The 14401-nt window shown below is 54.7% G+C and overlaps 1 protein-coding gene across 9 annotated transcripts; it reads left to right on the top strand.

Annotated features, from left to right (window-relative positions):
- Nucleotides 1-7749: 7749 nt before the first annotated feature.
- On the top strand, nucleotides 7750-13609 carry REPIN1 (replication initiator 1). Of its 9 annotated transcripts, none has more exons than XM_031025472.2 (3): nucleotides 7750-7858; nucleotides 9238-9435; nucleotides 10827-13609. In XM_031025472.2, exons 2-3 carry the CDS (start codon nucleotides 9279-9281, stop codon nucleotides 12551-12553), a joined length of 1884 nt encoding a protein of 627 aa, XP_030881332.1. In that variant the 5' UTR covers nucleotides 7750-7858; nucleotides 9238-9278; the 3' UTR covers nucleotides 12554-13609. The 9 variants fall into 9 exon arrangements, with proteins under 9 accessions (XP_030881332.1, XP_030881329.1, XP_081656001.1 ...); XM_031025469.2 differs by having other exon boundaries at nucleotides 7751-7858; nucleotides 9309-9435; XM_081799875.1 differs by having other exon boundaries at nucleotides 7752-7858; nucleotides 9309-9435; nucleotides 10830-13609.
- The last annotated feature ends 792 nt before the right edge of the window (nucleotides 13610-14401 follow it).

Below are 14401 nucleotides of genomic sequence, written 5' to 3'. Positions count from 1 at the left end.
AGATTAGGACACAGAGGGCGGACCATGTGGAGACACAGGGAAAAGACAGCCACCTACAAGCCAAGGAGAGAATCTTCAGAAGAACCAGCCCTGCAGACACCTTGATCGTGGACTTTTGGCCTCAAGAATTGGGAGAACAAGTTTCTATTGTTTAAACTACTCAGTCTGTGGACAGTCCTAGCAGACCTACACACACACACACACACACACACACAGTCCTAGCAGACCTACACACACACACACACACACACAGAGTAAAATCCTTTCCTAAGACTAATCAGGTGCTTTGTGATCAAAAGAATGAAGCTAGAATGGCTAATGCTAAGCTGAAAAAAATCCAAACATATGAATCCTGTATTTTATCTGGAAAAAAATATATAAGAAATCAGGATGTTTTAACGTGGCAGGAAATGAAACTTGGATTTTAATCAGTGGAGGTATCTTAACATTAACATACTGTTAACGTTTTGAAATTTATAATAACTCTTTCAAGAAAACTCAGCAGACTTATAAAAGGAATTTGCATCTTTATGAAGTACACTTCAAGAGTCAGCTTCACGGGTGCAAAAATATTTTCCTAACTCCAAGTGGTGGGAAGGCAGATAAGATACCAGGCTGAAGGTTCATCAGCTCTCGTGGAGTCCATTCAGCCTCCCTCAGGGATCCACCACTAGATGGAGATGGTGAGCACAAGCGAGGTCCTTCACGCTGCCAACTCTCAGCCAGTTTTTTCAAATAACAGGCTGTGGAGTTATTATTTTGGGGGAGAGAGAGAGAGCAAGCAGGGAGGGACAGAGGGAGGGGGAGAGAGAGAATCCTAAGCAGGCTCCACACCCAGCGCAGAGCCCAGTGCAGGACTCAGTCTCACACCCCTGCGACCATGACCTGAGCCGACATCAGAGTCGGGGGCTTTAACTGACTAAGCCACCCAGGTGCCTCAGGAATTATTTTTCTTACATACTTGTGGTAGCCTGTGGTCGCTTTTTGGTTCCTGGTTTAACCGTAAGGACTCGTTTTAACTCCATCTGACCCACAAATCATGCTAACTTGTTGCAATGATTTTATCTACCATACCCACGTTTGTTAGAGCTGCACACCAGGGCAGGCACGGAGAGTAAGCAATCTCCACGAGTGGGAAGCACTTAGAGCAGTGTAGACGCTCTGAAATTAAGTACTTTCCCCAAATGTTCTTTTCAGAATTAATTTTATTTTGTATGTTATTTGTCAGATGTAGTAATTTAATAGAATGTTACCACGTAGGAGTCAAACATGCTCTATTGTTGTCATGTCTAATAACATCCCCCAAATAAGCCTTCTTAAATCATGTTAAGAGGAAACTCTCTTCTCGTGTTTTAAGACAGCTGAGGCAAACCACTTCTGAGACCTTACCGGCCAACTCAGAAGGCAACAAATTTAACCGTGACCCAGATTGGGTCTTGGAGCCCATGAGGAGGCTCTGAGTTGAAACCAAGTGTCTATTCTGACTCACCGCCTGAGGTTATCTGAGAAGGGCCTGGGGAGGAACGAGCTACGGCTGGGGTGGCACGTCTGTTACCTGGTGCACACGTGTCCATGCACAACAGCTCGGGCCACCAGCAGGAACAGAACACGAGCAAACACACCCGCTTCTGCGGAACTGCAAAGATGTCACAGAGATTCTGTTGAGAATCTCCTTGGCGTTTCCAAATCAAGCTTGGCTTTTAGTAGATTTTATTTTATTTTTTTAAAGATTTTATTTATTTGACAGAGAGAGACACAGCGAGAGAGGGAACACAAGCAGGGGGAGTGGGAGAGGGAGAAGCAGGCTTCCCGCTGAGCAGGGAGCCCAACGCAGGGCTCGATCCCAGGACCCTGGGATCATGACCTGAGCCGAAGGCAGACGCTCAACGACTGAGCCACCCAGGCGCCCCGGCTTTTAGTAGATTTTAAACCAAGAATGGATACAAACAAAGCTTCTAAATCCAACTTTTGAATTAAGTTGAAGACACAACCCGAAGCCAGTCTGGAGTAGAAAAAGACATAGCATCATAATAATAGATGAGATTGTGGGGATTGTTGGGGAACTATAATTAAAAACAAAATCTACCAACTCAGAAAAGCTCTCAGCAGAGGCAGAAGAGAAAGAAAAGTTTTATTATCCAAAAAGTGCGAAAGCAGAAAGAGATGCACATCACAGGCGATCCGCTAAGAGATTAGGAAGCTGAAGGAGATCCCCCCTCCCTTACACAGCCCAGCTGACGCAGCCTGCTGCACACGGTCTCCAGATAAAGTGTAACTCGTCCTCAGCAAGAGGACTTCCCCAGTGGCACCGTTTGTCACCCAGAGTTCATCCTAAATTCACCTGGCCATTGGGGTGGCCACCTGTGTTTGCTAATTGCCTTTCTCCCAAGGAACAGGGTGTGTCTCCTATCTTTATGACAGGGGATAGTTCTGCAGCCTGGAGCTGGGCACCTGGAAGTCAGGCCCCCACCCACCCTCCGTGGGTCACCATCTCCCTTGGTGTTTACATTTCAAGGAGGTGGCTCCTAGGGCTTGGAGGGAGGTGCGGGGCGGGGCGGGGGGGGGGCGGTTGTAAAGCTCCCAAGAGGCTTGTGTAACTTTTGGAAAGATTTACATGTGGGCGTCTGGGTGGCTTGGTCGTTAAGCATCTGCCTTCGGCTCAGGTCTTGATCCCAGGGTCCTGGCATCAAGCCCCGCATCGGGCTCCCTGCTCGGCAGGAAGCCTGCTTCTCCCTCTCCCACTCCCCCTGCTTGTGTTCCCTCTCTCGCTGTGTCTCTCCCTGTCAAATAAATAAATCTTAAAAAAAAAAAAAAAAAAGATTTACATGCCTCTCAAAGGGGCAGAGAGACATTCACAATGACAACTTTTCTCAAGTAAATGCTCTAAGGAAGGGGTGGGACAGAGAGTCTCTCCCTTTTTGCCCCAGGGAGAATTAAAACATTTGTCTTAGTTTTAATTTATATTGGCCCTCAGAGTTAGCCTGGATTGCCTGGGCGCCCCGACATGCGACATGCGATCACAAGTGTCCTCACGAGAGGGAGGTGGGGAGGGGGTGTAGCTCTGACCCCAGCTGGGACAGAGGGGACAACTGAAGGGACATGCTGGCCTCGAAGATGGAGGTGCACAGAATGCAGCTCTAGAAGCTGTAAAACGTGAAGGGACCAGATTTTCCCTTAGAGCCTCCAGAGGGAATGCAGGCCAGCCAACACCTCCGTTTCTGCCCAAACTGATTTTGGACTTCCGGCCTCCAGATCAGGAAGAGCACGGATGCGTGTGGTCCTAAGCCACCGGATTTTCGGTCCTTTGTCACAGGAGCCACAGGAAACTCCTACAGGTGGGGGGTGCGGGGAGGAGAGAGGCGCGCTGGGAAGCGCGTTTTGAGGAGAGGATACCTGATCCCAAATCTGAAGAAAGTGTTGAGTGATCCCTGTAAAGATCTGCAGGAAGAGCTTTCTAGGCAGAGAGAACAGCCAGCGCAGAGGCCTCAGGGGGCCCCGGCTACTGGGGCTGCGCAGCATCCAGCAGGACCTCGGAGGACCTCGGAGGCGCCCAGTACAGAGGCGGGTGCACTCAGACCAGGTGGAACCTTAGAGGCCCCGGCAGCCGACTGCGAGGTTCTGTTTCAGAGGGCCACGCTGACCAGGTTGCCGGGGTGGGGGTGGGGGGACACACGGGCCTGGGGGTGGCCGGAGGGGCTGCACAGGGCGGGAGTGGGGAGTGGGCAGGGGCCGCGCAGCTGGGAGGTGCCCAGGCACGGGCCTCACCGCAGCAGCAAATCAGATCGCTACCTGGCTTCATTTTGACCAACCCTGTGCTTTTCCTTCTAGAAACACAGACTCCCCGGGGCGCCTGGGTGGCTCAGTCGTTAAGCGTAGGCTTTCGGCTCAGGTCATGATCCCAGGGTCCTGGGTTCGAGCGTCGCATCGGGCTCCCTGCTCCGCGGGAAGCCTGCTTCTCCCTCTCCCACTCCCCCTGCTTGTGTTCCCTCTCTCGCTGTGTCTCTCTCTGTCAAATAAACAAATAAAATCTTAAAAAAAAAAAAGAAAAGAAAAAAGAGAAACAGACTCCTGGAACTAGTATGCAATAGCAGAAATGCAGCTGGCTCGGGGTGACATTTGCTCTCCGTCTGGCCCTGCTCTTACAGGGGGTCCTTGCCATGCACAAGGAGGAACGCTGTGATCTTTTCCTGGGGAGTTTCCACTCCACCTAGCAACAAGATCCCTTCGCCGGAGGTGCCGGCCTGGGACACTCAGGGCCTTCCTCAGAGGTGGTGGTGGTGGGGGGGGGAAGGGGGGCAGTGGCTGCTTCCCCCCCACCCCACCCGGAGGGCTGCCTGAGCACCTGCAAGGGGTCAGCAGGCCTGGCCTCCACCCAGCTCAACGTGGGACCTTTTTGCCTCCTTCCACACTGTCCACGAGCTCCCAGAAGGAGCTCTGTGAGGTTTCCCATCCACCTTCTGGATGCTGTCTGAAGCTGGACTTAAAAATTGTTAGTTGCAATAGAGTGAAGTTCTCTCTTCTCTCTGGCTTCCTACTCTCCTCCAGCTTTTCAACAGTCATCCATTCAAAGTTTATCAACAACTACTTGGTTTTGGGGCGCCTGGGTGGCTCAGTTGGTTGAGCGTCTGCCTTCGGCTCAGGTCATGATTCCAGAGTCCTGGGATCGAGCCCCATGTTGGGCTCCCTGCTCAGCGGGAGTCTGTTTCTCCCTCTCTCGCTCCTGCTGCTTGTGCTCTCCTTGTCCAATAAATAAACAAAATCTTAAAAAAAAAAAAAAACCACAACAACCCACCAAGTACTTGGTTTTATTCCATATTAAGTACTACCCCAAGAAAGATTTCCATCGCTAAACTGGGCTGAGAAGTCCTTTCGATATCCTTTATCGTTGTGGGGAAACAGCAGGACCGTGTCTGTGTGACTCATGATGAGGCCCAGCACGTGGCCCAATGGCAGATGGCGGGTCCTGACTCAGTATTTGTTGGATGTGCGGTGAGTCCTGTGGGGAGGACTGGGACAGTGTATCTGTGAGAGGTGGGTGCAGTTTGCCCTCTTGCAGATACGGGACTGCTTCTACGCTATACTCGGTCCTCTTCATAGAGGATTTCTGGAGACATTGCTCCCCTCATCCCCTGGCATGCCCACCTACTTTGCCGTCTAATCCAGTAGTGGGGGCCGGGCACGGTTGGAGGGGAAGAGGATCCTCCCAGAGCCCCTGTCAATTTTTGCTGTCTGTCGGGTCCTCTACCCTGTACAGCCCTATCATTCTCTGGCAAGCATGTCAGAGCTGAGACAGTCTCCACTGGGTTAGGCCATTTGGCTGGTTGCTGTACCATAACCCCCTACATCCTCCTCTAAGGCATATTGAGGGGCAGAGTCCCAAATACCAAGGCCTGGAATTCCTGGCTGGCATAAAGGCTTGGAAATCCCTCACAACTCCTGTGTTCCTTACCCTTCTGCAGAGAAAGGCCCCATCGTTTCCTTTGGCTATGCCAAAAGAGGAAGATACAGCACGTGGCTAACTCCTGATTGGGCAGGAAGACACTTCTTCTAGTGGAGGCCAGGGAGTGAGGGAATAGTTTATGGATTTAAGTGAAGAGCCTTTTGGCTAAGAGAGACTGGTTACCCAGAGGTGAAGATACTCTGGGGTCCATGAAGGAATTCCCCTTTGAGGGTGCTTGCGGGAAGGAAGTGTTGGACGTGCCACATTTACTCATGAACTGATAGGTATCTCACAATTATTCTGTGCTGGGCCCAGCACTTGGTGCTTTCCCCACACATAAAATTTTAGGGGTGAGGAGTAGGGCTGGTTTCCTATAAACCCCTTTCTAGCTGTGTGGCCCTGGGCAAATTCTTCCACCTCTCTGAGACTCAGTTGTTTCATTTGTAGAATGAAGACTAGAAGAGTATGTTTTCTGGGTTGTTGAGAGGATTAATTGAAATGTGTATGTGAGCAGTTTATCACCATGTCTGACACAACATAAGGACTCCCTACATATTAATTATCCTTAATAAGTACTTAGGTAAAAACTAGAATATCTTAGGGCACCTGAGTGGCTCAGTTGGTTGAGTGTCTGACTCTTGATCTCAGCTCAGGTCTTGATCTCAGGGTCATGAGTTCAAGCCCCCTTGCTGGGCTCCACACTGGGCTCCATGCTGGGTGGAAGCTACTTAAAAAAAAAAACAAAACGGGCGCCTGGGTGGCTCAGTCGTTAAGCGTCTGCCTTCTGCTCAGGTCCTGATCCCAGGGTCCTGGGATGGAGCCCCGCATCGGGTTCCCTGCTCAGCGGGAAGCCTGTTTCTCCCTCTCCCTCTCCCCCTGCTTGTGATCCTGCTCTCACTGTGTCTCTCTGTCAAATAAATAAAAGCTTTAAAAAAAAAACAAAGTATCTTCTGAATGCACTGGTAGACAAATCCATTCTTCTGTAACCATCAAACTTGACATACATTGTACAATATGCTTTATGCTATGAACGTATTTTCTGAACTCCAAAACTCATGCTCTGACAAGTTTTTCTTTTCATGTTTGTGAATTTTTATTACATAAAAAGTATAAACTTATACATCTAACCTACAAATAGAAACCTTGACTATGAGAGATAAAATAAGACCTGAACAAATGGGGGGGGGGGCGGGGAACATGAATCTTAAATCTCTTCAAATGGATTTTAAAATATTGACAAGAAAAATTTTAAAATATTTGACAAATTCTAAAGTTTATTTGGAACAATAAATGAGTGACTGTAGCCAAGAAAATTTTTTTGGGGGAGAAAAGGAATCTGTGTAGGGGGAGTACTTACACTATTAGATATTAAAATTTATTTTCTGTGATAAAAATACACACATAAAATTTAATTTGGGGTGTGGTGGCTACTCTTTATGTGCACCAAAGGCAGAAACTATAAAAGCCTTTTATTTTATAAGATAGGAACTCCCAAACAATGTGAAATAAAACCAATTTCCCAACTTTAAAAAATGGACAAATAAAGTGAGCAAAGGGACATAAGCAAATTCGCAAAAAAGAAAATACAAAGAGGCAAGAAATATGAAAAAACAAGCCAGCTAACTAGTAATCTAGGAAATGAAATTCAAAACAGTGAGAAATAATGACTTTAAATTTGAAAAAATAGCCAGCGTCGTCGAGGATATGGAAAAATGGGCATTTCTCAAGGGAAAGCTAATAAATTTTCCTGGGAGACATTTTAGAAAGCATTTTAAAAATATACTTTGCCTTTGATCCGTCAGTTCCCCACTCCTTGAACTTTAAAATCAGCCACGTGCGATAAAAGATGAATCTCTAATGATATAGAAAACCAAGAAAGTTTACTTGTACATTTATGCTGCCATTAAGAATCACGCCATAAGAGAATATCTGGTAAAATGGGAGAAAACTCACAATATTGTTAGTGAAAAGGGCAGAGTACATTTTTTGCAACGCATTATCCCTATTACGTCAAACGTGCATAGGTAAGTATAGAAAAAAACACCGGAGGAGACATACCAAGATTTGAAATGTAACTGACTCTAGGAGCTAAAAGTATGAGAGATTTTTATATTCTATTTCCGACAGAACTGATGCAACAGATTTAAGTGTTTTAAAAATGATTGCACAATTTACATCGACTTTGTTGAAAAGCGTAAAAGTACATGACCCTGGACTAGCCTGGAAAACCCAGGAAGTGTTTGGTTCGTAAAGCCACGGCCACCTGCTCGGCGGTGAGTCACCGGCGCAGGCTCGCACCTGCCTCCCCGCTCGCCGACCGGCTGCCGCGCGGTTCCAAGCGAAATGCCCGGGGCCAGAGCGGCCACTCGGCCAGGCCCCGCGCCCCCGGCCACGGGAAGCCGGCAACGCCTGCTCGTGGTAATTTCTGGAATAGGGGGCATTCTCTTTCTTTAAAGTTCACGCGGTCGGGCCTTTCCTTTCTCCACTTGCGAACAAACCAGAAGCCAGACTTTCGGGTCAGCCGCGCCGCCCCCAGCCAGGGGCGCTTCGGGGCTGCCGCGCGGCCAGAGGTCGAGGTGGCCGGCGGCGGCCGCAGCCGTGAAAAGCTGGCCCGGGGGCGGCGAGCGCCCTCTCGGAGGAAGCCAGCGAGGCCGGGTCTAGCCGAGGGACCGCGGTCCGGCCACGCGGTCGCGCAAGGACGCGCGTCCTCCGTAGGGACAAAGGGTCGGGAAACTTGAGCCGGGCCTGTCCCGGAAAATCCGGGCTGCGGTCGCCATGGCTACGGAGCCGAGCTCCCGGCGGCCGGCCCCGGCCCAGCCCGCGAGGGGGCGCTGGGAGGGGGGCGCGGAGGGGACGGGCCCCGCCCGCCCGCCCCGGCCGCCCCGGCCGCCCCGCCCCGCCCTCCGGCCGCGGCCGCCGGCCCCAGCCCGCGACTGACCCTCGGCAGCTCCTGTAGTCACGTGGCGCTGGGAACCGGCGGGGGGGCTGGGCCCGGGCCTGGCAGTTGTGAACTCGAACCTGCCGCTGTCGCCGCGCGGGGTGGGGAGCGCGGCCGCCGGCGCCGGCGTTCCGGCCTCATGGACGCGCGACGCGCCTCTGCGCACCCCGCCGGAGAGGTTCGTCCCGGGCAGGGCGCGGGGTTCCACGCGGGCCCGAGGCGGGCGGCCCTACCTGCCGGGCGCGTGACTGTGTGTGCGCTGTGTGGGGGGGACAGTGCTGGACCGAATGGGGGGGCGAGCCCGCGCACCTGCGCACAGGCTCCGCGAGGTGCGCTCTGCGTGGGGACCCGAAAGGGCCCCCTCGGGGTGCGCGGAGCCGTGTGTCCGCGACGTGGACGGGGGACACTCGCGAAAACAAAAGGGGGGTGTGGGATCTCCACGACCTTTTGCCATCCAGAGGCGCAAGGGGATTGTGACCGAGACCTGGCCACACTAGCTCGCCCTACGCAGCCCCTTGGGAACCGGGCCTGGAATTCCTGTTGGGAGGAGGGTGGGGGAAGGGGAGCCAGCAGGGATTCCAGAGTTTCTGCCATCGGCCGGCCGGCCGGCCTTTGGCCATCAGCATGGAGAATTCGTGCTGTGATCTTACCCGTGGAGGAAATGACCCCCAAACGCTGTCGTGTACTTCCTTGGTGAAGGGGCCACATTCATTTATTAATCCAGTATCCGTTAAGGTTCCTCGGCCTCTCGGGGTGTGGGGCTTGGGTGGGGGAGGGGGTGGTGGCTGGCGAGGACACAAAGATGACTGCCCTGGAGGAGCTCAGAGCCTCATGCGTGTTTTCTCTCCCCTCCCCGCAGGTAAGGCTGGCCTCTCTGCACTCAGAGGTCTGAGCTCTGCCATGGGGGTAGGGGTGTCTTTACTGCTGCAGTTTTCTCTGACATCTGGGGGCTACCAGAGTGTGGGCCGAAGCAGGCGCTACAGCCGCAGAAGTATTCCCAGGAACATCCCCGGGAGGAGCTGGAAAAAGCCTCATCTCCAGCTCCACGGTCTCCAGGGTAGAGTCTGGCCTTCTTTGTTGGGTTCCCAAACCATTCCACAGCCCCAGTGCTCAGATCGCCTCATCCTGGAGGAAGGCGGTCACCTGTAGGGGGGAAGGATCACCTTCCCATACCAGCGTCTTCCCTGTGCTCAGTCTGGCCATGGGGAATGAGTCATGTCTGAGCTCCTCAAGAGGAGTTCGACTCTAGGGAATTTAGGAGGATGTGTCTGGAGCTTGCAAGCCGGCAGTGAAGGTCCATTAGGAGGCTAGCCACCACCCACCCCTCAGTGGCTGCCGGAAGCCGTCCTCGAGGAATCTGGGCTCCCCGGCACCGTGGAGGAGCGCAATGTGGGGCAGTTCCTGGTGGGGTTGGGGCGTGACCTGGCAGGGGACAGGGATTACAGTCTTGTCTTTCCTCCCCTTCTCTCGCCCCGGTAGTAATCCCGACCACCCCGAGGGAGGGTAGCCGGCTGTGGGTGTTCCTGGGGTTCAGGAGAGCTCTCCTTCCTGCGATGTGCTAATCATGTGTGTGGGCAGAGGAGGGCAGGCAGGCAGAGTGCGGGCAGTCTGGACAGGCAGTGGCCTGCAAGTAGCATCTAGCACTCCCCTCCTGCTCCCCAGAAGCGCTGTCTCCTGCTCTCCAGGCTTCTACCCTGAGCGACTGGGGTTAGGGAGGCCCCAAACGCTCCCCTGTGGTGTGATTAGAACCCAGGAGAGGATAAATAGGGTCAAGGCTGTAGGAGTTTCTTTCTGTGGGAACTTTACAAACCCCGGCGTTTTAGAAGCAAGAACACACTGGCCTGGGAGTTTAGAAGACCTGTCCCCCGCTCTTGGTTCTGCTCTTGGTTTATTGTGTCCCCTCGGGCAAGCCCCCCTCTCCTTTTTATGCCTCAAAGTTGCTTCATCTGTCAAGCTGGGAGCTTCATGTCTGCTTGTCCCGCCTCACTCTTGCTGTGAAGCTCAAATGTAGCGGTGGGAAATAATAGAAACGAGCAGGGGGCAGCAGGGAAGCGCTTGTAAAAAGCCTAAAGCACCACAGGGAGAGGTGACCACGTTCTCTGGTGAGTCCCAAGGCAGGAATGTTTGTGCAGCCAACGCTGGAGTGTTTACTTCATGCCAGACACGGGGTGACTAGCATGAGGGGGGATTCCAAGAAGTGTCAGAGTTCCTCCCTTCTGGTAGTTTCCAGGGTTAGTGAATACTGAGTAAATACTTAAACACTTGAAATGGTATCTAGAAGCGCAAGATGGAAATGATGTAGAACAGACAAGGAGATAGAAGACTAGGCCAGATTCAAGGGCTCTAGGAGTTCAGAGGGACGAGCTCCTCTGAGGCCTGGGGTCGGCCGGGGAGGAACTGGGGCAGGATGAATTGATCTCCAGAGTGACGCTGCTTTTCCACCCTCAGCAGAGGAGGAACCCATGCTGGAACGTTGCTGCAAGGGCGCCCTGGCCATGGGCCCAGCCCAGCCCAAGGTCTCTGGGCCCTCCCAGAAGTTGCCCCAGACCCTGGAGAAGGAGCCCCACGGGCTGAGGTTACAAGGCACTTCCGTGGCCCAGTCGGGCAGCCAAGCCCCCAGTAGGGCCCATCGCTGTGCCCACTGTCGAAGGCACTTCCCGGGCTGGGTGGCCCTGTGGCTTCACACCCGGCATTGCCAGGCCCGGCTGCCCCTGCCCTGTCCTGAATGCGGCCGTCGCTTCCGACACCCCCCCTTCTTGGCACTGCACTGCCAGGTCCATGCCGCTGCCACCCCGGATCTGGGCTTTGCCTGCCACCTCTGCAGGCAGACCTTCCGAGGCTGGGTGGCCCTGGTTCTGCATCTACGGGCGCACTCGGCTGCCAAGCGGCCCATCGCCTGTCCTGAATGTGAGAGACGCTTCTGGCGACGAAAGCAGCTTCGAGCTCACGTGCGGAGGTGCCACCCCCCGGCCCCAGAGGCCCGGCCCTTTATATGTGGCAACTGTGGCCGGAGCTTTGCCCAGTGGGACCAGCTAGTTGCGCACAAGCGGGTTCACGTAGCCGAGGCCCTGGAGGAGGCAGCAGCCAAGGCTCTCGGGCCCCGGCCTAGGGGCCGCCCGGCTGTGACCGCCCCCCGGCCCGGTGGAGACGCGGTCGACCGCCCGTTCCAGTGTGCCTGCTGCGGCAAGCGCTTTCGGCACAAGCCCAACTTGATCGCCCACCGCCGTGTGCACACGGGCGAGCGGCCCCACCAGTGCCCCGAATGCGGGAAGCGCTTCACCAATAAGCCCTACCTGACCTCACACCGGCGCATCCACACCGGCGAGAAGCCCTACCCGTGCACGGAGTGCGGGCGCCGCTTCCGCCACAAACCCAACCTGCTGTCCCACAGCAAGATCCACAAGCGGTCCGAAGGGTCTGCACAGGGCGTCCCCGGCTCGGGGAGCCCCCAGCTTCCGGCCGGCCCCCTGGAGGCCTCGTCCGAGCCCCCCGCCGAGGCCCCGCTGAAACCTGCCCGGGAGCGGCCGCCCGAGCCTCCGCAGGAGGCCCCGGGAGCGCCCCCGCCCGAGCCGGCGGCCGCGCCCCCCTCGCTCTTCAGCTGCGAAGACTGTGGCCGGAGCTTCCGGCTGGAGCGCTTCCTGCGGGCCCACCAGCGGCAGCACAGCGGGGAGCGGCCCTTCACCTGCGCCGAGTGCGGGAAGAACTTCGGCAAGAAGACCCACCTGGTGGCGCACTCCCGCGTGCACTCGGGCGAGCGGCCCTTTGCCTGCGAGGAGTGTGGGCGCCGCTTCTCCCAGGGCAGCCACCTGGCGGCCCACCGGCGCGACCACGCCCCCGAGCGGCCCTTCGTCTGCCCGGACTGCGGCAAGGCTTTCCGCCACAAGCCCTACCTGGCGGCCCACCGGCGCATCCACACCGGCGAGAAGCCCTACGTCTGCCCAGACTGCGGCAAAGCCTTCAGCCAGAAGTCCAACCTGGTGTCCCATCGGCGCATCCACACGGGCGAGCGCCCCTATGCCTGCCCCGACTGCGACCGGAGCTTCAGCCAGAAGTCCAATCTCATCACCCACCGGAAGAGCCACATCCGGGACGGCGCCTTCTGCTGCGCCATCTGTGGCCAGACCTTTGACGACGAGGAGAAGCTCCTGGCCCATCAGAAGAAGCATGACGTCTGAGCGGGCAGGGGCTGCGGAGGCCGAGGGGGGCGGGCTGGGCGTCATTTACACGAGAGTGTTGCCGGGGGCCTGGGCTGTGGGGGGCCTGTGTTGCTGCTGGTGTAGGCAAGGGATGGGAGAGCGGCCGGGGAGCTGGGCCCTGTTAGGGAGGGAGGTCCGACCCCCGGCGCCAGGGAAACCACTCGCAGAGCACCGGACTCTGGCCTCCAGCTGGTGTTTGCTAAGGTTCTGTCCTGACTGCCCTGGGCCCTGGAAGAGTAGCAATAGCAGCTTCACCTACCCCTTAGAGCCCTCCTGCTGGAGGGGCCACCAGGGACCAGGAAGACCCTTCCCCTCTGGTGTTAACGCCTTAATGTCCTTGTCTTTTATTATGAGTTTCTTCGGCTCAGTTTTTGGAAGTAGGTGTGGTACAGTCCTTAGTAAATGAGCACTTGGGAGGAAAAGTGGACCAGCTGGATACACCTGGGAGAACCTGCTGGCCTTGTTAGACAGCACCTAGGCCTTTTCCAGCACTGAGAGGTGAGGCCGCGCTGCTCTAACCTGTCCCACCCCGTCCCCTTCCTCCTGCCCCTGCGTAGGCACCGGGACTCAGACCCATCTACTGTTAGTGCTCAGCTCCACTCCCCCTCCCCGAGATCAATGCACCACCCTCCCAGCGCTTAGAGCATCCCCTGGCTGTCAGCAGCCCCGTGTCCAGGCTTTTGTCTGAACACCCCAACCCTCCACTCGTTCCAGAACTCGACATGGTGGAAAGGACTGCCCCATTGATCATGGAGGGTCGGCTGACAGGCAGAAAGGGGCGAGTTTCCTCTTCTCCATTTCTAGGTTATGGATGCCCAGCCTCTGCTTGAACACTTAGGTGACAGGGAGTCCCCACCTCCTGAGGTCCTGGTTCTATTGTAGGATAATTCTAATTGTTAGAAATTCTTCCTTATAATGAATGGAATCTGCTTTCCTGTAATTTCTACCTATTGGGCCTTGTTCTGTTCTCTGGAATGAAACAGAACAACCACTTACCCTCCTTTTCAAACTAGAGAATAAAGATTTGGTTTTAGAGCTGGTGGCTGAGTGTTCCTTTCTCCCGGTGAGCTGTGTAGTTTGAAAGAGGAGCAGCATGCTCTGCTCTGGGGGGGCCGGGGGGGGGGAGGCAGGGGGCCGCGGGGGAGGAGGGGTGTTGGTAACGGGGCAAGTGCCCCCACTTGAGCTCCTTTGCACCTTGCTCCCAGTTCTTCCCCAGGGGAGGCCAGGCACACCCCGCAGGTGGGGCTAGTTCTGCAGGAACTTAGCTTTCTGTGGGGTCAAGTGAGACCTGTCAGGGGCCAGTAATCAGGAGGACAAGGTCTGATTTGAATGTTCTGCAATGCCTTCCTGGCTGGCCCGCCGATGCTTCCCTGTACTGGCCGTTTCATACACATTTGAGTGCCTATTCTTGACAGGTGTTAGTGGGCCCTTTTCCTGCCAGTTTGAGTAATTTCTGCATAGATCCAGCACCGTGCACACCGTGCATAATAACCACCACAATTTGTTAATGCGAGTGGCACCTCGCAAAGAAGTTTACCCAAATGATCTCCCATAATTGCCGGGTGGTAGGTACTCTTCTTTTACAGATGAAAACATTTGCTCAAGGTCATATAACCGGCAGTCACCAGAGGCGATTTAAACCCAGGTCTCTCTGACTCCTGGAATGTGTGCTCTTGACTATCGCCACATGTTTGTTAGGGGAATGGCGTATGCTGCTGCTTTGGTGAAGATAATTATCCAATGCCTACCGTGCTTGATGTTGTGATGGCAACTAGGGGTTTTACCAAGGTAAGACCTTGTCCTTACCTCTAAGAGGCCTAAGTCTGG

Source organism: Leptonychotes weddellii, chromosome 12, assembly GCF_054177405.1.
Source record: "Leptonychotes weddellii isolate Sample4059 chromosome 12, ASM5417740v2, whole genome shotgun sequence".
Taxonomy (NCBI): Eukaryota; Metazoa; Chordata; class Mammalia; order Carnivora; family Phocidae; genus Leptonychotes; species Leptonychotes weddellii.
This window is presented reverse-complemented; position numbering and strand designations above follow the sequence as displayed.

Bases quoted from the DNA above. Each gene is read 5' to 3' on its own strand.
- REPIN1 (XM_031025469.2), top strand. From the start codon at position 7,784: ATGCCCGGGGCCAGAGCGGCCACTCGGCCAGGCCCCGCGCCCCCGGCC. The intron at 7,859-9,308 runs GTAATTTCTGGA...TTACTGCTGCAG, and splicing joins GCCGGCAACGCCTGCTCGTG to TTTTCTCTGACATCTGGGGG. The intron at 9,436-10,826 runs GTAGAGTCTGGC...TTCCACCCTCAG, and splicing joins CCAGCTCCACGGTCTCCAGG to CAGAGGAGGAACCCATGCTG.